The sequence below is a fragment of the Crotalus tigris genome, unplaced genomic scaffold, assembly GCF_016545835.1.
Source record: "Crotalus tigris isolate CLP2741 ecotype Arizona unplaced genomic scaffold, ASM1654583v1 scf7180000017601.7605149639:7615979, whole genome shotgun sequence".
NCBI classification, from domain to species: Eukaryota; Metazoa; Chordata; class Lepidosauria; order Squamata; family Viperidae; genus Crotalus; species Crotalus tigris.
This window is the reverse complement of record NW_024096505.1, coordinates 3,299,429-3,322,268: the sequence shown is the minus strand read 5'-3', so window position 1 is coordinate 3,322,268 and position 22,840 is coordinate 3,299,429. Positions and strand designations below refer to the sequence as shown.

Here is a 22,840-nt window from a genome sequence, read left to right as displayed (position 1 = left end):
GAAATTTTCATAAATAAATCATAGGGAATGCAAAATCAATGCCATAGTGATTGTGATTCAGTGTGTAAATCAGCGAGGTTAAATTTTGCTGCCTATCTGTATGGCTCTGTACCACCCAGCTTATCTATTTCTTTATTTTCTAGGTGAAGGCATAAAACTCTGGGCTGAAGATGCTCCCAATTTTTATTTTCTAAACTTTCATTTCTTACACTCTATCCTTTCTCTGTTTAATATCTCCAGCTAAGAGTTGTATTTCCTCATCGAGTTCTTTTAAAAGTGTGTAAGGTCTAGCAATAGCACTTAAACCTATATATTGCTTCATCGTTTTTTACAGCCCCCTCTAGATGGTTTACAGAGTTAGCATGTTTTCCCCAACAATCTGGGTCCTCCTTTTACCGACTTCGGAAGGATGGAAGGCTGAGTCAACCTTGAGCCCCATTAGGATTGAACTCCTGGCTGTGGGCAGAGTTAGCCTGTGATACTGGATTCTAACCGCTGTCACCATGCAGTTCAAGCTTTGTTCCCATTGCCTGAATTACTTCATTTGTTTTTGCTGTACATTTATCAAAAAAAAAGCACTTGAAGATTCAGCTTCTCCTGATAATCTTATTTCATTTCTTTCAGTTCTCTTACGTGAAGCCATTGCCCCAAAACATTACTAAAAATTAAAAGTTTATAACATTAAATCTAATTGGTCTAGTAAATATAATTAGATTACAGTCTTTGGCTCCCTCGTGTGGTGAAACAGCACCACTGACTATAAGCTGCAAAGACTCCTTTATTCATTTCAAGTAGGAAAGAAAGATGCTTCAAGAAATTCTTATTTGATAAGATTTGATTGATAAGCATGTCATAAAACATCTTTTTCAAAATTCCTTTAATATATGTTTTATAAAAATGTGCAAAAAATTAACAAAAGTTTTTTATGATGCTTATTGCAATAGTAACTATAGAAACTTCTAATATCTCCTAGTCCTCATATTATGTAATAACTACTATCTATAATATATTCTAATACTAATATCCACTATGTAATATATCCAAGTTCTAATACTAATATCTACTAGCTAATATCACTTAATTCTAATATTATCTACTATCTAATATATCTTCATTCTAACACTAGTATGTAATACCTAATATTGATTAGTTCTAACACTATCTAATATCTACTACATAATATATTTTAATACTAATATCCACTATCTATCCTAGTTCTAATACTAATATCTACTAGCTAATATCACTTAGTTCTAATACTATCTAATATCTACTATCTAATGTATCCTAGTTCTAATACTATCTGCTATATACACTCTAATATGTCGTAGTTCTAATATTCTCTGATTATTATCTAATATCTATCCGCTTGACTGGAATCACAGCCATCATTTGTTATTTAATATGCGGTTTGGACCAAATAGTTTTTCCAACAGAAGCTTTTTCTTTTCTGGTGGTATCTTCGGCCTGTTTTCTTCAACAGGAGGTGAAGGGTTGTTTTTTGGTCTCTCATTTTGAAATTTGGTAAATGAGGGCTCATAATCTCCTAAAAAGTGGGTTAATTCACCATGTGAACTATGGTTTTTACCCATGAATGTCCTGTTTGAAATATGTGCTGCTGATATTTCAGGGAGATGAACTCCTGTTTGAGGCTCAATTTTTTTACCAATGATGTATAATTCTTCCACATCTGCGTTGGCTTTCAATTCCTGAAAGGTCACAGAAAAAAGCATATAACTATAAATGCATGTTACCTTTTATCTGTGTAAGTGATAAAATGTCATTACATCTCCCTTCCACATCAATTGCAGACTTATCTATAGTCCTCATCCTTCGTTTCATTTTACTCTGTCTAATAAAGTATCTATCTAAACCAGTGGTTCTCAACCTTTTTAATGCCGCGACCTCCAACCGATCGTAAGTCGAGGACTACTCAACCGGTGGTAAATTGAGAATTAAACAGGTCGTAAGTCGAGGACTACCCAACCAGTTGTAAGTCGAGGACTTTCCCTGCCCAGGAGCACCGCACATGCGTGGTGCCACCCCCTGTGCCGGCCGAGGCGTAGCTGGCAAGCGGCAGAGACAGAGTAGGCCGACCACCGGCTGGGCCACCAGCTGGCCCAGTCCAAGGGAGGTAAGGCACCTGCCGGGCCCCTCGTGTGCCAGCAACCCTCCCTGCGCCCACCGTCCTCCCACATCCCACCCCTGGCCCTGTTTTACTTACATTTTTAGTAGTTGCTCAGCAGGGAGGGATGGAAACTTCCAGACAGCTCGCCTTCGCTGCAGACATCTTAGAGCACCATTTGCAGAATGGGACTTTTGACTGGCTGAGCAGGGCAGAGACAGCCTGGACAATTCCTATTGGCTTTTGAAAGCCAATAGAATTAGACTCTATTCAAGAGAGTCTATTCTATTGGCTTTCAAAAGCCAATAGAATGAAAGGGAGTAGCACAGCTAAGGAAAAGGGGAAAAAAGTGGCGGACTGCGTTTTTTGGTGACCCCCGTGAAATGGTCGTTCGACCCCAAATGGGGTCGCGACCCACAGGTTGAGAACCGCTGATCTAAACTCTCCCAATATTGCATTAACATAGATTAAAATGATAATCCAAGTTAGGGAAACATAAATAAATAAAAGTTTTATTTTATTTATTTCTTAGATGTATATCTCACTTTTTCTTCAAGACTTCCATATTTCCTCCAATCCAGGTTATTAATTTGATTGAACTGATAGTCACTAAATACCAAAGTTGCCTAAGGTATTGTGAATGAAGGTGGACTTGAAACGAGAACTTCCTTGTCCTATACAGTTAATGCCAGAGAATCCACAAGCCATTGGGTCATTTTTTCAGAGATATCACCTTACCATTTTCTTCAATGCCTTGAACAATAACAGAGCTTCTAATGTACTGTCTACAGTAGAAAAGTTGTTAAAAATTCATGGAGATATTGAAATGTTGAACTATATAGCATGGTCAAAGATCAGCATTTGACCAAAGGAAATATTTTGTGACATTTTGTATTATGTCCTAATATGTCTTATGATAATTTTATGTCATAAAATGGTTGATAAATTTTGCCTAACTTTAATTCCACAGAAGCCATGGGTTCCAGATTTTGCAGTGTAAATAAGCCCATTTCAGGTATCTTGGTTTAAAAATGATTGCCCTACGACATACTGCTTTGCCCATTCAACACTTACACAGAGACAAACCAGAGAGTTTTAATAGTATATAGATATCACTCTGACTATCTGTATCAACAGAGTCCCCAAGACCCTCCTCAAAAGAAGGACAAAGTTATTAAGGGAGGAAAGAAGCAATCATTCCTAGCACAATAAGAATAGCCAGGAAAGAGAGAGGATGAAGTAGACATTATTTCTTCAGCAAACCAGAATCAAACCATGGATCAGTATAAAATATTATCACAATCCACACATTATCCCCTGTTTTAAAACATTTTCTTAACTATCCCAAGAATTTCCTATTAATACAATAAGAAATTTTCAAGTTGCATCCCTGAGCTTCCTTTCTGGCAAACAAAGTTATGTTTATAACATAGTAATAGATTTTCTGCAAAAAACAAAAACGAGTAGAAGATGCATGTTACAAGAAGATGGCAAATCAGCAGAACCAAAACTTACAAACAATCAGAAGTTAAGAACGATAAAAGGCTTGTTCAGCTGTTCCATACCTCGTGGAAGGTCATTCGACTTCCTTCAGGCTCACGCATCCCAAGAGTCCTGGGTTTTAGGCTGATCTTTCCTCGTATTGCTTGGCTGACTTTAACAACTATGAAAAGTCAAAAATAAATAAATAAACATGACACATTCATGACTGACATCAGTGAAAGGCAAGTGATATTTTACTGACATGTTTGAAGTGATTTAATTCTTATGCTTTCATATCACTTTTATTGCATTTTATTAGATACTAATGCAAATAGCTATACTGAGATGTTGTACTATAGGTAGTTCTAGTGTGATGGGCAGGTACGCTATATAAATTTGACACACACACACACACACACACACACACACACACACACACACACACACACATATATATATATATATATATATATATTTCTGAGGTTTTCGCGGGTATTTGTATGTAGGTCTTTGGTTGTTCGGGTTTTCTCCCGCGTAAAATTGGAAGTATCTTGGCGACGTTTCGACGAAGTCCCATTCATCATCTTCAGGCTGGTGTTTTCAGCTTCGTGCTTTGAGCAGCAATGTGTGGTCTTAGCTGTTTCTTTTAGCTGCCAGTGGGGGTATGAACTGATTGGGTGGGAGCTTGGCTGTGTTCTGATTGGGTGGAGGTGTGTTCTGAATGGTTAGGGGCTTGGCTGTGCTCTGATTGGCTGGGGGAGTGTTCTGTTTGGTTGTGCTCAGGTTAGTCTGAGTTGCAGAGGGGTTTAAGATTTTGGGCTGCCTTGCTATTTTTTGGCTTCGCGTTCGTGTTGGTCGTGCCTCCTCTTCATGGAGGGTGTCAGTTTGCTTCATGTATTGATTGGAGGGTTTTTAAAGTGGCTAATGATGCAGCTGTGGTCTGGCTTCTGGTTTGTGGTCGTGCCTCGTCATTGGTGTGGCTTTGGGTTTGTTTTTTGCATGGATGTGTGTGGTGGTGACCTCCTGTGTGGTTTTTGTGAGTGTGGGTCTGGTATCATTTTTTGTGTTAGGGAGTCGTTTGTCAATAAGGGCGGGTTTCCAAATGGCTGGTAGGCGGGAGGTATTATCTCGCTTGTTCATGCTGTGTGGGCGTTTTTCTATCTCGATGGCTTCTCTGATTATTCTGTTATTAGAGAAAACCCGAACAACCAAAGACCTACATATATAAATATATATATATATACTTATATATATATATATTATATGTATATATATATACAAACTTATACTTTGCTGCAAACTAAACCAGGATTTGAAATATTTTTGATGAGTTGAAAGAATTATCATATTTTTATTTCACAATAAAATCTGAAACAAACTCTGTGCTACCTTTTGGAGAAGAAGAGGAATCACCTTTCTCTGGCTGACGTTTCCGCATCTCTTCTGCATAAATATCTGTTATGCTTAGTTCTCGTTCTCTTTCCTAAACAAATGCATTATTAAATTTATGTTGATAATATAGTTTATTGTATTAATGTTAGATCTTCAAAGATGGTACATTTCAATGCATAACTCCCCCCAGTATCTCATTTTATTTATCCGTATTTTAATTCTTTGCTAATGCATAATTTGGCCAAATTCTTCCTTTTCTAAAGATTCTGAAGGATACATATCCTTTTTTCCTGGAACCGTGAAGTTTTTTACCAATTTGTTTTACATTTTTACAATTCATAAACTATTAATTCAATTTGACCTTAAAGCTCCTTCCAAAATATATTGATACAATATAGTTATGACTTTAACAAAGTATATACTGTGTTTTCCAAAAAATAAGATCTATTCTGAAAAAGAGCCCTAGCCTGATTTTCATGCATGCCCCTAATATAAGCCCTACCCCAAAATTAAGCCCTAGTCAAGACACTCCATCCAGATTTCATTGGTACTACTACCACGAGGTGAGGAGAGGCAGGTGGAGCTGCCCACATGCCCTGCAGCCGTGCATCTCAGGGTCCCTGCAATCAGGCCACTCCTTTCTTGGCAACCTGCCTATTCTGCCCACCTGCCTCTCGGTTTCAATCCCCTTCTGAGCCAGACTGCCATGCTATAGAGTATGTGTGGGGGAGGCTTGGTCACCTTTCTCGGTCCCCCTCTGCCGTTTCAGAGCCAGGGAGGAATGATGGTGAAAGGCTCTGCTATTGCTGTGCGAGAGCCGCATCCACCTCTGGAGGAATTTTCTTGGGTCTTGGCCACCCCTCTTCCCTCTGCAGATCACCTGCCCAGCAGCATCTGCCACCTCCTCCTCCACTGCCAACTGTCCCATGGCTTGCACTGTGACCAGGCGATGCAAGCCTCCCCTGCCACGTCTCCAAGGCTCCAAAAGTGAGCTAGCTCCAGCCTACCTCCATGATAATGACTGAGAGTGACATCATGCCTGGGCTCCAGGTTCCTGGCAGAGAAGTTGAGCAGGGCCTCAAGGCAGTAGCTGCTGCACTGGAACTACACCAGCTGCCCACCGTGCTTATCCAGGGGGATGCTAGCATTGAGCCACACCATGCTCAGGTTGGTGTTAGCAGGCACTTGGCAACACTGCTTGGGAATGGTGGCCAAGAAGACAACAGACATCCCCATGTAGCCATTGGGAATGATGTTGGCATTGAGCAGAAAGAAGATGAGGCGGTGGAAGGGGCCCAGGATGGAAGAATCAGGGGCCACTTCAGGAGGCTGCGTATGGGTGTGGTTTGTATACAAAGGCCTCAAGTGCCATGCTCAGCCTGCCACTGAAAAAACCTGGGCCACAGCTCTTCAAGTTGCCATGCGGAAGAAAGGGAATCACTGCCTGTCTTTTTTTTTTTTTTAATAAATCTGATGAATCAGCTTTTCTCCATTTACCCTCTGCATCTGTACTGATTAGTCCTGGATTTCTAAGAGGCAAGGCAGGTGGTGGGGTGTGGGTGTGGGACACAAGGGGAGTCTCTCCCCTTCCCTCCACCTCTACTGGTGGCAGCAGCACTGACATGCAGTGGGTGAGCAGACACCCAGGATTTTGCTTGACAGGGATGTTTGTGATGCCACAGCAAGGCGAGGCAGTTGTGAGGGGAAAAAAAATAAGGCATCCTCTGCAAATAAGACATAATGCCTCTTTCTGAGACAAAAAATATATAAGATTGGGTCTTATTTTTGTGGAAACAGTATTAAATATGTATTATAATGCTAACATAAAGAGGTGTGGAGGAGGAGGAGGAAGAGGAGGAGGAGGAGGAGGAGGAGAAGACAAGAGTAAAAACGTGTTCACTTCAATTCTAATAAAGCCATAATATGCTTTATTTTTTGGCTTAGTATGATGCTAAGTCTGATACGTTTAACCAATATATAATTTTCAACGTGCTGATTAGTCCAATGTCATCAACCGACTAATTAAAGGAAGAGTCATTCTTACAAAAAATCTCATTTTTCTATAAAACTAAGCCTAATGTACAAAAATGAAAGAAAGTGTGAAGAGCAAGAAGTTTTGCCCAACATCCACTCAAAACACCCCAGTAGTGTTTTTCAACATCCATCTAGGATTGTGTGGTGAAACTAAGATTTATCAGTAATTAGCTTAGCTAATATCAATTTTAATACAACTAGTGTATTTATAATCTTCTTGTTTTCCTATATTCTTATTTTTCAATAATGTCTTTTTATACCTTGAGATTTTGATTTCATTAATGGATATGAAAATTTATTACCCAAATCTTCCTCATTACATATTTGTGCAGCTACTCCTTTTCTTTCAGGATTGATACAAGGTTTGTAAAAAGCTGGCATTATACCAAAAGATCCTATTGCATCTATTTTCCTAGAGATGGACTGAAGAAAGAAGTCATTGGTAAAAAGTCATACAGCTGGACAAGCTAGTCTGTGTCAGGAAATTAAAGCTAGACTGGTCACCGCCTATCACTATTATCACTATTATTGGTAAAGCTTGGGAAAAAGTATTCTAACAATGACGTTTGAAATTATGATCTCTTCCAGCAAATAAGAAACTCTGAAAGAACTGAAGTGGGAAACCTAATGCAGAGCATCTATGTATCTAATAGCTGGATAAATATTTCAAAATCTGAATACGAATAGATTTCCTTGTAAAATAGAGCTTTGAGGAAGCTGTTCTTGTTTCTTAATGCATTTCTTTATAGGGGTCTCACAGAGCCCAGCTAGGTTGTTCTAAGCAATGTACGTTGCATATTACCTGGATTCTCTTATCACTGGCTTCCAATTTTGGGGGAAGTGATGTTAATTTAGGACAAGGTTCTCCTCTCTCTCCATGTTTCTTGTCTTCAGAAAGTTTCTGGAAAGTCAATAAGGTGTCCGTTGTTTTTAAGAGTTCCGCCTGAACCTCTCTCAGCTTCTTAGAATCCCTGCGCTCTTCTTCCTCAGATGTCCTGAGAAGACGCTTCAAGATTGTATTTTCCATAGCAAAGGTCTCCAATTTATTCCTCAGAAAAGCCACTTCATTTTTCAATTCTTTAATTTTATGGTCTCTTGATGACAATAGACGGCAAGCCTTGTTATTTTTTTCCTGAGTATTGATAGTGTGGTCAGTCGTGAATGTGATCTTCTGCTGAGGTTTCTTTTCAGGAAATGTTTTACCTCCAACGTTAAAAAAAATATCAAGATGGCAAATAAGATTTGGCAAAGTAAGGATCACATATTTTTACATACGGCTCAGAGCCAAACACTCAAAGGTGAATTCATCACATAGATTCAATTCCATTTATATAATTTCTTGAGTCAATGTCTAATGGAATTATTTGTGGATTGACCTATTGTGAAAAATCATACCTGAACTCTCATAGAACTCAACCAGTCATGCCTAAAGTAGGATTGCTAAGCCAACACTCTACCCACTATTCAAAACTCCCTATACAGACTGATTGATAGATACACACACACACACACACACACACACACAGCATATCTAAATACTGATAAAATATTGAAAGTAATGGACTGAAAAAGAATGGAAGAGTGATCATCCAAATTTGTAATCGAAGTTCGGAAAAGTTGCACAACTGTTCTCCAGTACAGGAGATGGAGAATCCACCAATGGGTTTTCTCTGTCTGCCAAAGTTGACATGCCCTCTATTGCTAGGAGACCCAATCTTGACTTGGTCTCAAGCTCTTGAAGACGTGTCAGGTTTGGCTCTCTGATTTCAACAGTCTCTATTTAACTAGCTAGCAGATATTTTTTCCATTGTTGGATTCTCTTCTTACCTTTCAAATTCAGCAGGTTGGTGGATTCTTTGTTCCTCTCCTCACACCCCATCTCTTTTCCAGAAGCGCAGGGATCAGCGCTGCCTCAGATCAGATGATCTGAGGCTTGGTTGGGGGGGAGAGTGACTGCAGCCATTTTTTTTGTTTTTGTTTTCCTTCGCCAGGGCTCTGGGTGACTTCCTTTCCTTCTATCCTCATTCATGGGACCCCTTGTGCTGCTGCTCTGACCAGCTCCTCAGTGTAAATGACCCCACGAGGCTTCAGGCAGCTTCCCCAATGGGCGGCATGTTGCGGCCGCCATTTTGGGTGCCGCCGAAGCGTCTGGCGACCAAAGATTTGCTCGTTTAACGTTTGCTCATTAAAGCAGGTTCCCCTCACAGACCTTCCAAAATTAAGTTTCCAGCTAGTGGGGTCGGCGGAAGGGCTCCTGGCTTCACACGGAGCTTCGGATCACTCCAGGGAATCCCCTGGAGCATTCGGAGTGGCTGTCATTTTGACCAAGCCCTTTTTGCTGATCGTTCAGCCGTCAATGGTGGTCTGCTTGTAGGGGCACTTTTCACTCTCTTCTGTGGATTGGTTTTTAGGACTGCCAGCAATTAGACTAATCAGTTTTAATGCAGCCCTTAACTGGAGTAGAAGGATGCTCGGCCATTCTCAGCCAGCAATTTTGAGCTCATGAGTGAACTCTCCTTTAGTAGCTCCTCTGCCAGGCCTTCAATTCAGGCCCTCTGCATTCTTCATTGGACTTTCTGGTGCACCTTGACTGGCCAACTAAGGCTTTGGAGAAGGCTTAGAGAAGGAGGCTTTGGAGAAGGAGTTCTTTGGAGAAGGAGGCTTTGGAGAAGGAGTTCTCCAGAGCGCATAGGCAGGCCAGGCCGGAGACAAATCATTTGGCGGCCCCGGATTTTGACTTCCCTTTAGGTCTGTCAGCCTCGGCTCAGGGCGTGTGGTCCTTGGCGGATGCCTTGACCACACCGACAGATCAGAACACATCTGCCAACCCAACCACAGTTCGAGGACTGGCATCCTCACGCTCGGTCCCTGAGGCCACCTTCACCCCAATGACAGCTGGACTCAGGGACCCAGAACTTGGAGACATTTTCTCTGATGGCCGCCTTGAGGCCCTGCTCTCTAAAGTTGTAGACCGGGCACTCGTGGCATGGGCTTATCGACTGCCTGGACAGGAGGCTAACGATTCAGGTTCTCCAAAAGCATGGGTTCTCGGTGAACTTCTGGAAAACCAGACGGTTCCCTCATCCAGACTTCTGCACCTGGGAGCCATCATAAACACCACCAATTGTATGGTCTATCTCGCCCAGGAGCGGTTGGACAGCATCAGAGACCTAGCTTGTCGAGTGTACAAGGACCACACTGTTCCACTGGTCTTGCTCTCTCAGCTACTAGAGAAAATGGTCTCCTGCATAGCCATAGTTCCCTAGGCCAGATTCCACTTGAGGGAGCTCCAATGGTTCCTTCTAACATTCCAGCAGTTGAACGCCAGTGCATCCAGCCAGCAGGTGAGGCTCCTGATCCAAACCCTGAGGTCTCTTCACTGGTGGTTCTCACAGGCGGTTATCAAGGGGTCACCTTCCAAGGAGCCCGCCCACCTCACCATCATGACAGATGCCAGCCTGTTCGGTTGGGGAGCCCATCTACAGTCTCAGTTTGCGCAGGGCCATTGGTCCCGTGCAGACATGAGACACAACATCAACTGGCTGGAACTCAGGGCCATTCACTTAGATCTTTGCCACTTCCACCACCAGATCAGAGGCTGTCACGTATTGGTCCTTACGGACAACATGGCGTCCAAAGCCCACTTGAACCGGCAGGCGGGCACCAGGTCCAGCTCCCTCAGGTCTGAGTCCCGGTTGCTGGGATCCTGGGCAGAGTCCAACTTGGCATCCATAAGGGCTGAGCACATCTCGGGGGAGAAGAACCGGCAGGCAGACTTTCTGAGTCACTCTATGATAGATCCCTCGGAATGGGGACTACATCCAGATCTTTTCTCTGAGATATCCCAAAGGTTCAGTCAACTAGCCCTCGACCTGTTCACATCGTCGAGCAATGCCCCACTCCCCAGGTATTTCTTCTGCTATTACTTCCCAGGGGTGGAGGGGACGGACGCCCTATGGACTCCGTGGCTGGAGGGCCTACTTTATGCCTTCCCCCCCCGCTCATCCCAGAGACCATCCGAAAACTGTTCCAAGAGCAAGCGGAGGTGATCCTCGTGGCCCCGTACTGGCCACGGAGGCCCTGGTTTGCCAACCTAATGAATATTTCCCATTCTCCCCCGTGGAAGATTCCCCCACATTGCATGTCCTTACACCAGGGGGTCCTCCAACATGCAGACCCTAAGTGGTTACAGTTAGTCGCCTGGCACTTGAGCACAAGATCATGATTCAAGAGTTGTTCTCGCCATGGGCAATCACTATGATTCAGGCCTCTTGTAGGCCGGCGACCAATCGTATTTATGATTCCACCTGGAAAATTTTTTGCCATCGGTGTGGAAGGTGGCAAGTGGATATTTACCAATTGATTATCCCTCAGATCGTAGACTACCTTCTCGATGGTCTGGCCTCTGCGACCATCTGTAGGCAGGTGGCGGCTCTATCAACATTGCTCACTTGCGCAAATTCAGTCCCCCTAGCTCACCATCCAAGGATACGTGCCTTCATCAAGGGCGCATGCAACACTAGTCCTCCCGTGGTACACAGGTATCCCTCTTGGGAGATACCTCACGTGCTTCGTGCACTTACAAAACCGCCCTTTGAGCCCATTACTACTATACCATTACCGGCCTTATCTCACAAGGTCGCATTCCTGATCGCCATCACGTCAGCCAGATATATTTCCGAGCTGGCTGCTCTCTTGATCAGGAACGATCTTTGTATCTTCCACCAGGACCGGGTGGTCCTTCAGTTGGATCCCACCTTCGTGCCCAAGGTCAACTCACTTCCATAGGGCACAGGAAGTCATTTTGCCTAATTTCCCCCCGATTCTTCTCATGACTTGGAGCGGCAGTGGCACACACTGGACGTCCGCAGGGCTCTGAGGCATTACATTAAATGCACGGCACCTTTTTGCCAGTCTGAGGCCCTCTTTATTTCCTTCCTCCCGGCTTCCCTGGGGACAGAAGGTGTCCCCTTCCACCATGGGCAGGTGGATCAGGGCCTGTATTGCAGAGGCGTACCAGTCCTCTTCCCTGCCAGCTCCAAGTCATATCACAGCCCACTCCACTCATGGCACTGCGACCTCTGTAGCATGGGCCAGTCAGGCATCCATTCATTTGCAGGGCTGCGACATGATCCTCGCCTTCTCCATTTGTATGCCATTATAGGATTGACCGCTTCACTTCAGCGGATGCCTCCTTTGGTCGGAGGGCCCTCCATCAGGTGGTCTCAGGAATGTAGAGCTGGCCTTATTTGTTTCCTACCCACTGGGACAATGAGGCTTTGCTATGTCCCATTGGTGGATTCTCCATCTCCTGTACTGGAGAAGGGGTGTTGTCTTACCTGAACGCCTTTTCTCAGTACAGAGATGGAGAATCCACACCCACCCCTTAGGTCAGTTAGGCTGGAGTTAGGGGTCTGAGAGCCAACACCTAGTTCTACCATCAGCCACTTTCACCCTTGTCAAGACTGGATCTCCTAGAAACAGGGGGCATGTCAAGTTTGTCTAACTTGGTCTCAAGAGCAGGCAGACAGAGAAAACCCATTGGTGGATGCTACAGCTCTGTACTGAGAAAAGGCTTTCAGGTAAGACAACACCCCTTCTCTTCTGGACAAATGCTGTTGTTGCTGCTGCCCTTAACAGCCTTTCTTGAAGTATGATCACGAAAGTCATTGGAACAGTTAAGTTAAGCACTTCCAGACTGGCTGGAACTTTTGCTACACTTACTCTCTTTACTGTGTTTGTTGCTCTTACTAAGCCTACTTGGAGAATCATTTGAGCTTCCACTTTTTCTACATTCTCCACATGTCTTATTACCTTGGACGGTGTGATGAAGGGATGAGTCATCAGAAGGCATCGTTCCACCAATGGCAGGCAAGACTGTCAATTATGCTTTAAATTTCCCAAAGGAAATTGCACTATAATCAAAGAAACAATGTATGATGTCAGCATTTACTTAAGGCTTCATCTAATACATTTAAAAGTTGCTTGCTCTGATTCTGTGCCAAAAAAGATCAATACAGTTTTGGTCCCTTGTATTTTATTATTCACTTCTTAAAGAAGTGATGTGTTCATTAATTAATATGTTATTTTCTTAGCATTCTCATTCACAGAATGCAATATGCAATGCCACCAGTGCCCTGAGTCATTTAAGGGAGCTAAAAAGACTAAAATAAAGACTACAATAAAGAAATAAAATACATTTCACAAAATACCTTGACTGACATTTGAATAACAGAATAACGGAGTTGGAAAGGACATTAAAGGTCTTCCTGTCCAATCCCCTGCTCAAGGAGAGTTGAAACATTATTTCTTTCCCCCAGCTACTTTTGGAAAACATCATAGAGAGAAAATATTTTCCTGATAAACCAAGGTCAAAAATTAGTTTCTGAGCACAACATATATTTAAATATATGTTTAAAACAAAATTAAAAAGTAAAGAAGTAAAAAAAGAAGTTTCACTTCTTTTAAAAGGGATAAAAAAGAAATGAAAGGAGAAAAAGAAAAAACCATTTGAGGAAGACGTTGTGCAGTTAGCGCTGTTATCATGGATGAGAAATAAAACTATAAAAAGGAACATTAAATTATTTTAACAATATGGGAAAAGATCTGAGTCTCTAGACTAAGTGCCAAATTCTCTGTACATTATTGAAAAATGCAGAAACAGACATATACAGACAAAATATAAAGAAGATAAAAAGCTTTAAAAATAGTTTCTAAATATTTATAAACACTATCATTTTGGGGTATTTCTGACTTCAGTTCTTTTTTTTTATTAAAAGTTTTACAAATTTAATACAATATAACCCAAACCCCTCCCACCCCTTCCCCCCTCCCCCACTTCCCAGAGCTGACTACAGGGTAAAAAATAAACAATCATAATCTAACTAACATTAGCCGCCTGTACTATTAATCAAACCATAACATACTTTAACTCCTTTTCAAAACAAATATTAACAAATTAAAAATTAAAATAATAATGTAATTAAACCATAACACTAAAAATAATATAAATTCAATCATATTAAACTATTAATAATAACCTAAAATCTACTCATAAGCAAGATAATACTTTTCAGTCTCATATTTCTTTTCTGACTTCAGTTCTTTAATCATTTAATTAAATATGGGTGACATAGGAAAATATGTTGTTAGAATTGCACGGTTTCAGCGAGCCAAACAATGGACATAAGAGAAGTTGACAGCACAATTCAATGTGGAGGGGAAACGTAGCTGCTCCATTTTCCATGTCCCTAGCAGGAGCTCTTCTACCAGGCCTTTATCTTCCACGTCTTTTCGCTTCCCTTTAACTGTTGCTGTCTTTGCTTACCCACAAGCCGAAACAAACACTCCTCGATTGCCCAGAGAATGGAAATCGAAGGCTCTGCTAAGCATCCAGGGTTTACACTTCCTTCCTACGATGCCAGGCAGAGACTTCTACCCGTGGTCCGTTTATTCACGTTACCCAGTTCTTGGGCTTCGTTGGCAAAGAAGTTGATGTTTAGATCTTTGCTACCATGGCAACTAGAGAACTTGTTCTCTGAGCATCATGGGACTGTAAGGCAAAGTTGAATGGAAGGAAAAGGTAAGATGGCAGACGTTAAGGAGGCGTTTTCATAACTTTGTCATCTTCAGTTTCCTTCCTGCTCCTCACTGCAGTCATTCAATAAATTATGTTTTTCTACTGGGCGTATTACTCCTCAATCCTGGCCTATGAAAGAGGACCAGTTCCATTTTCTTGATTTAATCAAAAAGCAAACAGAATTAAAGCCAAAATTTTTAAAGCATTTTATAAATATTTTAATTTTCCATGGTAAATATCTATCCTATCAAGCAAGCCCAAAAAAGTATGTAAAGATATGCATGCGTACTTTAGTGTAGGCTCCACCGAGTACAGTGAAATTTGGTCTGAGTAAATTGATGGAGGGTATAAATTTATATATGATAGAAAGCATTGTAAAATGCACGTTAGGGGAACAACTTTAATTGGACAATCTAAGATCACAAAATTGAGTTTTTCGCATTTTTCAGAAGTGTTCATTTGGCAAGGTGATAAATTGGAAGAAGAAAGGAGTTTTGATCGCTTTTTAGCAACCTCATCATTATCTGCTCGTAATCTGGTCCTTTAGGCCCTCCAACGATGCACTCTTGATTCCAGTAACCGAGTCCATCCACTTTGCTGTGGGTCACCCTGTTCTTTCCCCTTCCACATTTCCTTGCACTAGAACCTTCTCCAGAGGGCTTGGTCTTTGCATAATGTGTCCCAAGTGGGATAATTTGAGTTTGGTCATTGGTGCCTTGAGTGAAAACTCTGAGCTGGTTTATTCGATGATTGACTGATTTGTTCTCTTGGCTGACCACGGTTTTCTCAGGAGTTTTCTCCAATCCCAAAAGTAACTTTCTCTTTGGAAGATACCAGTTAGTGTTTAAGTTTTTAAATCTGCATTTAATTACAGACTTCAAACAAAAAGTCAGAGGAGACTGATATATGTAATTTTAAATTGCAGTAAGATTTTTCCAAACAGAGCATTTTAAGTAAGCCATAGGAAAATTTCCCCTTTCCATCCAGTTTTTAAGAAAAACACAACTAAGAAAACTAAAGGGTTTTTATGTGAATGCTGTTGGGTGACCATTACCTGTAATATGCTGCTAGGAAAAAATGAAGACAAAGTTGCTCCTTTAGCTAGCTGTCACCTTGAACCATAAGTTGGGTGGCAAATGAATAAGAATAAGAATGATGATGTCCGGAAAGAGGATATGACAATTCTTGTAGACAGCAGAAAAGCAGAGAAAGAATTGGAGAAAATAACAAAGTTCAAAGACCAGTAAACAGAATTAGAATTATTGTAGCAAAACAGAGCAAAATTAATATGTGGCTTGGATGCCATCCCAAAACAACTAGGACACCACTTAAATACCATCGGCACTGACAAAATCACCCTCAGTCAGTTGCCAAAGGCAGCTTTGCTTGGCACAGGTTCCATCCTGTGACAATACCTTTAACACTATGTAACACATATACTTGCCTACCCCAGGCCCTTCGGAAGGACTTGGTAGGTGATAAAATACCACATCTAGTCTAACGTCTGGCTGACTGTGTGCTGAAGCATAGTAATAACGCCTCTGCCATGTCCTTGAGAAGGACTGGATAGGTGAATGAAACTTCCAAATCCAGTCTGGACATCTGGTTGACTGTGCAACGCGCCACAATAATATAGTTGTAACTGGAAGAATGTTTTAATTTCATCAAAATTAAAATGTAACCAATGATTACTAGAAAGCAATTTTATTGGCTGTTGAGGTCAAGAAAAACAAGATGATTTCTTTTCTTTTTTCTATTTTCTTAGCCCTTCACCCCCCCTTGCATCTATGACTCCAAATTATCCAGATTTCATCTCAGTTTGATAAGAACTATGGGAGCAGTCTGCCGTACATGGTGCTGAATGAATGGGAATTGATGACCTGTCCTCATAGTTGCAGCTGTGAGAGCACCTTTCTGATCACATAATCACAATCTAGGTGCTTGGTGATTGGATTGGACTTCGATGTTTCAGCATGCTATGGTCATGTGATTGCCGTTTGTGACCTTCAGTGCTGACCTCTGACAAGCAAAGACATTGGGGAAGCTGGCAGAAGGTTGCAAATGGGAACCATGTAATATCATGCTTAATGACAGTGCAGGTTTCACTTAATGACAGCAATTTAAGCGGCTATTACTAGGCAGCATAATCATGTAATGTCGCACTGTAAAATCATGTTGCTTAGCAATTGAAATTCTGGCTCTAATTGCTGTTATTAACCAAGGACTACCAATATCTTTAAGACATGGATTTAGCATTTGGATTCCAAGTCCCAGCTACCATCAACCATCTTGTTCAAGACTTTTATCAACTGACATACTGACACTTTTTAGAATTCATTTGTAATTCTTTCTGAACATCATTTTTAAAAAAGGAGAATTACACCACAATTTAGTTTCCCACACTGGCAAAACAAGAATGAACATGAAGAGCAGTAGTTAGGGACCAGAAAAGGGGTCAGGCAGGACCATATTGACAAAGCCAATAGTAGTCACAGAACTGGTAACTCTAAATACATCATTGCCGGGGCTTCCTCCATGTCCATCAATGCAACCCACTTTGTTTGCACCTCCGCAACTTATGTTAACCAGTGAGTTAATTTTGAAAGCGGACCGAGCTGATCAGGGGAACGGATTTATAAGTTTAATTTGAACTTTAACTCCTGGAAGAAGAGTTTTTCTTTTGTTTTTGTTATAAGGGGAAAGTAAAATGGCGATGAGAGGTTTTTCCTTCTCATGCAACTCTTTTTTTTTTTTTTTTGATTGTTACAAAGTGGTAATTTTGGACTTTTAATGGCTGCATGAGAATGGTAAATATACTATTATTTCCCTTTTTGTATATATAATTACAAGAGGGTTTTTGTTCCCTCTTCTTTTTTTTCTGGTCTTTTGGATTTTTTCTTTGGAGAAAAGTTTTTCTTAAAATGGCTTCGAAGTGTTAAGCAATTTCTGCTGTGCCTAAGGTGGCTTCCTCTCCGGCAATACTTACAGTTCAACAACCTAAAGCTAGATCACCACCACCCTCACCGCCGGTACCATCACTCACGGTAAAAGATATTCAAGATGTTATGGGTAATGTTGTATGTCAAATTAGACAAGAAATGAAGGAACTTTTGAATGAGAGAAATAGAGTTATGAGGGAGGACATAGTAATGGCTTTGCAAGGACTTGCCTCTGTTGTTGAAAAGTTGGACAACCGCATTGAGGATGTTGTTGATAAAGTGGATATAATAGAAGAATGTGTTGAAAATGTGGAAAAAACGGTGGAGACTTCACAGGATGAAATTCTCATGTCTCAGTACAGAGAAATGGAGTTCGCTTTGAGAATCAGAGGCTTGAGGGAAAACATGCAAGAAAATTTGAGGGAGGTGGTGGCAAATGATATTGCTGTGATACTTGAGAGGGAACCAGAGGAGATATTGAGGGAAATAGAGAAAATATTTAGAGTTAATTTGTGGATTGCAAAGCAGAGAAATTTACCAAGAGATGTAGTGGTTTATTTTGGAAAAAGATCTTTACGTAATGAAGTAATACAAGCATTTTACAACCAGAGATTTCAGATCGCTGCTCAGGATGTGATAATTTTAAAAGAGATTCTATCAAAAATTTTAAGAAGAAGGAAAGATTTTGCTTTTCTATCAGAGGAACTTAAAAAACAGCAGATGCCATTCAGATGGGATATCCCAATTGGAATTGTGGTGAGCCATGCGGGGACACGTTATAGACTTAATACAGTTGCAAAGGCAAAAGAGTTTTATATGTCTGTCCTGGGAGCTCGGTCACCACCACCTTTACGCTTTAAAGTTCTTGATGTGAAAGAGGGAGAGCAATTGGCTGGAGATGCTGCATCAATGAAAGCTGGAAAATTACAGGTTGTGCAGCAGCCTGGTGAGGTGAAAGACCAGAGAATGACCCGAGCAGCTCATAGACAAAGAGAAAAAGAGCAACATGAGATGGGTATAAAAGAGTCTACTCAGGAATTTGTTTCTGAGCCTGTGGGAGGAGCAAGACCCAAGAGATCTTCGATTCGATCCTCAATGTTAGATCTTCAAGCAGTCTTCTCCAGGCTTGCAGCTGGAGGAGATGGCAAAGCTCCTGACCTGGAATGTTAATGGCTTAAATTCTCCTCAGAAACGAAAGAAAATATTTCATTATTTGAAGCAATATAATAATGATATTGTTTGTTTGCAGGAAACTCATATTATTTAAAAGGATCAAAAATATTTGATAAATACCCGATTGGGCTCTCATTTTGTATCTTCTGCTCCAGAGAAAAAAGGAGGTGTTGTTATTTATGTTAAGAAAAATTTGTCAGCTAAATTAATAGACTCAGACTTACAAGGAAGATATGTCATGATTGAAGTGGTGTTATATGGAAAGAAATTGCTTATAGTGGGCTTGTACGCTCCTAATCAACAACAAAAACAGTTTTATAAGCTTTTACATCAAAAATTGATCTCATTGGATTATAAATCCGTGATTTTCATGGGAGATTGGAATGGTGTTTTGGATACATATAAAGATAAGAAAGGATCTTCTACTTTTTTCAAGCAAGCTAAATTACCAAAGGCTTTTTTTGAACTGAAAGAAGATTTGGAATTGAGAGACATCTGGCGGGAGCGTAATATGGAGGAGAGGGGCTTTACTTTTTTTTCTGATAGGCACCAATCGTTTTCAAGAATTGACTTTTTTTTATTACTATGGATTTATATTTCAGTGTTAAAAATGTAAAAAATTTTCCAAGGACACTTACTGATCATAGTCCTATATGGTTGGAATTAATTCCTGAAAAGGAGGAAAGAAGATCGTGGAGGTTGAATGAAAATTTATTTAGATATGAAGTGAATGTATTGAAACTTAGAGAACATTTAAAGGAATTTTTTACTTTAAATATGGGTAAGGGAACTTCAATGTCAATGGTGTGGGATGCAAGTAAGGCTTATATGTGGGGGGTTTTGATTCAAATGAATAATATGGCAGAAGGGTATTAACAAATTCATTTGGGCTGGGAAAAAACCAAGAGTTAAGCTTAAAATTATTCAAGATGTTCGAGAGAGAGGTGGACTCAAGGTGCCGAATTTAAAATTGTATTATGATGCCGTGGTTTTGACTTTGATTAGTGATTGGGTTAACTTAACAAACTTAGATATACTTTTTGGGGAAGGATGGGATTTATTATTTGGATGGCATGCGTATTTAATTTATAATAAAAAGGTGGATAGGGTTTTTAAATCCCATGTTTTAAGAATTGCTTTACTGCATGTCTGGAAGAAATATTATAGGTTAAATTCTAGAATACCACTGTGGGGAATTCCTGGGCACGCTATAGAAGGGATAAGGAAAGGAGTGATAATGGATAGGATTTCTTATAAGCAATTGACTAAGTGGGAAGGGAATAAGTGGCAATTAAAATCGATGGAGGACTTAATGCAAGAAAATATTATTTATTCATGGTTTCAGTATAGGCAATTATGAGAAAGATGGAGTATAGATCAAAAAGTGGGTTTTATTGCGGAAGATGTGAATTTGGTGAAACAAATTAGAGATCAAAATCGAGCCCATATAAAAAGAGTTTATAATGTTTTGGTGGAATTGGATTCAGAAACAGAATTAGTTAAGGATTGTCTGGTTAAGTGGGCTCAAAATTTTGAAGAGCCGATTTCATTAGATACATGGGAGATAATTTGGGTGAGGAATGTTAAGTTTACCCAAGCTCAAAATTTACGAGAAAATTTTTATAAAATATTTTATATATGGCACCTTGATCCACAAAACATGTCTCGTATGTATCCCAATTTACAGCCCAAATGTTGGAGATGTGGTTTTATGGATGCAACGTATTATCATATTTGGTGGTCATGTAGAAACATAAAGGCTTTTTGGATTAAGATTTGGTGGAATATTCAAAAAAATTTTAATAGAAGGATAAAATTTACACCACAATTATTTTTGTTAGGTATTATTGAAGATTGTGATAGTAAAGAGATTATTTTAATGCTGAATTTTATTACGGCAGCAAGGTTATTGATTTGGCAATATTGGAAAAAAGATTCCTTGCCTACCTTAGAGGAATGGTTTTTTAAAGTTTCTTATTTATCAGAAATGGCTAAAATTTTGGCTTATCAGAAAGACCATTCACAAGAGAGATATAATTCTGTATGGAAAAGATGGGTAAATTTTGTTCAGAATAAATATGGGATTAGAAAGTATTATTTAGCTTTTGAATAACTTATAGTGTAAAGTTGTTATGGATTTTAATGTAATGGAGTTAAAGGAGTTTTTTTAATTTTTTAGGATTTATGTATAGTTGATTGACGTTTATTTAATTTTTATGTTTTTTCTTTTTCTGTTTTTAGCTCTGCATTCAGCTCTGGGAAAGGGGGGAGGGGTAAGGGGGGATGGAGGGAGGGAGGTGGGGAGGGATTTCATTGTAAAAAGTTTATAAAAATTTCAATTAAAAAAAAATCAGTATGGGCAAATGTTGTATGGGCAAATGTTGCTGTCCTGACTTTAATGACTAATGTTATTTCTCCAAGAATTCCTGTAAAGTCTGCGATTTAATCCTCTATATTCCTTTTCTTCTACTACTTCAAATATGTCAAGCAACGAAAGAGCAGCCATCCTTTCTTTGCTCTCAGAGAGATTGATTACTTGTACCATCGACTCTGAAAAGTATGAATCTTCTGTAGAATTTGAAGTATCTATTTTTTTTTTACTAGACATTTAGAAACCAAGGAGAATATGGAATTGGATTGAAGACTTTGAAAACCATATTGTCCTTTTATTTTTTAAGGCAGTGTAGAACATATCTTTCAGGATTTTACATCTTGGAGAATTTTCTTCTCACCTGAAGAGTAAGGAAGATCCTTGAATGCCCTGATTTAAGAAAAAACTGTCAAGACCAGTTTTTGTCTTACCAATCCTTAAGGAAATAGATTCTCCTTGTCCTCCTCTTGTGCCTCCTCTTTCTGCCCTCACACCCACTCCAGCAACCTGCAATGATTGGTGTTTTGCAAGTCCCTGGCCTTTGAAAGACTGCTAACACGTCAATCTAAAGTGATGAAGAGTTGAAGTCTCTCACAAATCAATCATCTCTTGGTTCTTCAGTTCTGGAAATAGCCGAGAGCCAATTGAACTGAGGTGGGGGAAAGGAGGAGAGACCAGCTGAGCTTAGGAGAAGTGGAGATGCCCTGGGGATTCTCTCTGCTTGCCAATCTGCTGCACTGTCACTGACCCTCTGTGGTTTTGTGCCCACTAGACGCCGCAGCCCCGCTTGTTCCGGCAAGTCTGTCTCTCGTGTCAAAATAGTGATTAATGGGTTTGTGGCAATGTTTGTGGTAAGCATATGCAGTGCTTCTCCATATAACTCTTCGGAAGCTACTTGATTGCTCTTTAAGAAAGGAGTGATGCTGCTCCATGTTCGAAGCCCTTGACTAAAGATGTGCCCCCCAATCACTCTCTCTCTCCCTCTCTCCACCCCCTCTCCGGCCACTTTGAAATTCCCCAAGCTTTCCTATCTTAATATCCCAGCTGTAGAATCAGTCCCAGTGACATGACTCAGCAAAATGGTTGCAGTCATACATAACTTATTTCACTGCTTGCACTTAGACCTATATACCACTTCATAGTTCTTTACAGCCCTCTCTAAGTGGTTTACGGAGTCAGCATGTTGCCTTCAACAATCTGGTCCTCCTTTTAGCGACTTCAGAAGGCTGAGTCAACCTTGAGCCCTGTTAGGATTGAACTCCAGGCTGTGGACAGTTAGCCTGTGTTACTGGATTCTACCCGCTGTGTCACCATGGCTCAGTGGTGAGAATGCAGTTCAAGCTTTGTTCCCATTGCCTGAATTACTTCATGTGTTTTTGCTGGATGTTCATCCCAAAAAACACTTGAAGATTTGGCTTCTCCTGATAATCTTCTTTCAGTTCTTTCATTTCTCTTACGTTTAGCCATTGCCCCAAAACATAACTTAAATTTAAAAATCAAGTTTATAACATTAATTCCAAATGGTATAGTAAATATAATTAGATTACAGACGCTGGCTCCCTCGTGTGGTGAAATGCCACTATTGATTATAAACAGCAAAGAAATATTCTCCTTTATTCATTTCAAATAGGAAAGAAAGAGGCTTCAAGGAAATCTTGTTTAGAAGTACAATTTGATGAGCATAAGTCATAAAACATCTTTTTCAAAATTCCTTTTTGTATGTTTTATTAAAAATGTGCAAAACG

The 22,840-nt window shown here is 40.3% G+C and overlaps 1 protein-coding gene across 1 annotated transcript; it reads right to left on the bottom strand.

Moving 5' to 3' along the window:
- Positions 1-3,662: 3,662 nt before the first annotated feature.
- On the bottom strand, positions 3,663-12,945 carry LOC120320065 (lebercilin-like protein). The gene is made up of 4 exons (XM_039369497.1): positions 12,848-12,945; positions 7,836-8,236; positions 4,997-5,090; positions 3,663-3,788 (listed from the first exon to the last, which is right to left on the bottom strand). Exons 1-4 carry the CDS (start codon positions 12,885-12,887, stop codon positions 3,676-3,678), a joined length of 648 nt encoding a protein of 215 aa, XP_039225431.1. The 5' UTR covers positions 12,888-12,945; the 3' UTR covers positions 3,663-3,675.
- Positions 12,946-22,840: the final 9,895 nt, after the last annotated feature.

Coding starts and splice junctions, on each gene's coding strand:
- LOC120320065 (XM_039369497.1), bottom strand. CDS start 12,887: ATGCCTTCTGATGACTCATCCCTTCATCACACCGTCCAAG. Junction 8,237..12,847: donor CCTTCATCACACCGTCCAAG/GTAATAAGACAT, acceptor TTAACGTTGGAG/GTAAAACATTTCCTGAAAAG. Junction 3,789..4,996: donor TTCCTCTTCTTCTCCAAAAG/GTAGCACAGAGT, acceptor GACTTTTCATAG/TTGTTAAAGTCAGCCAAGCA.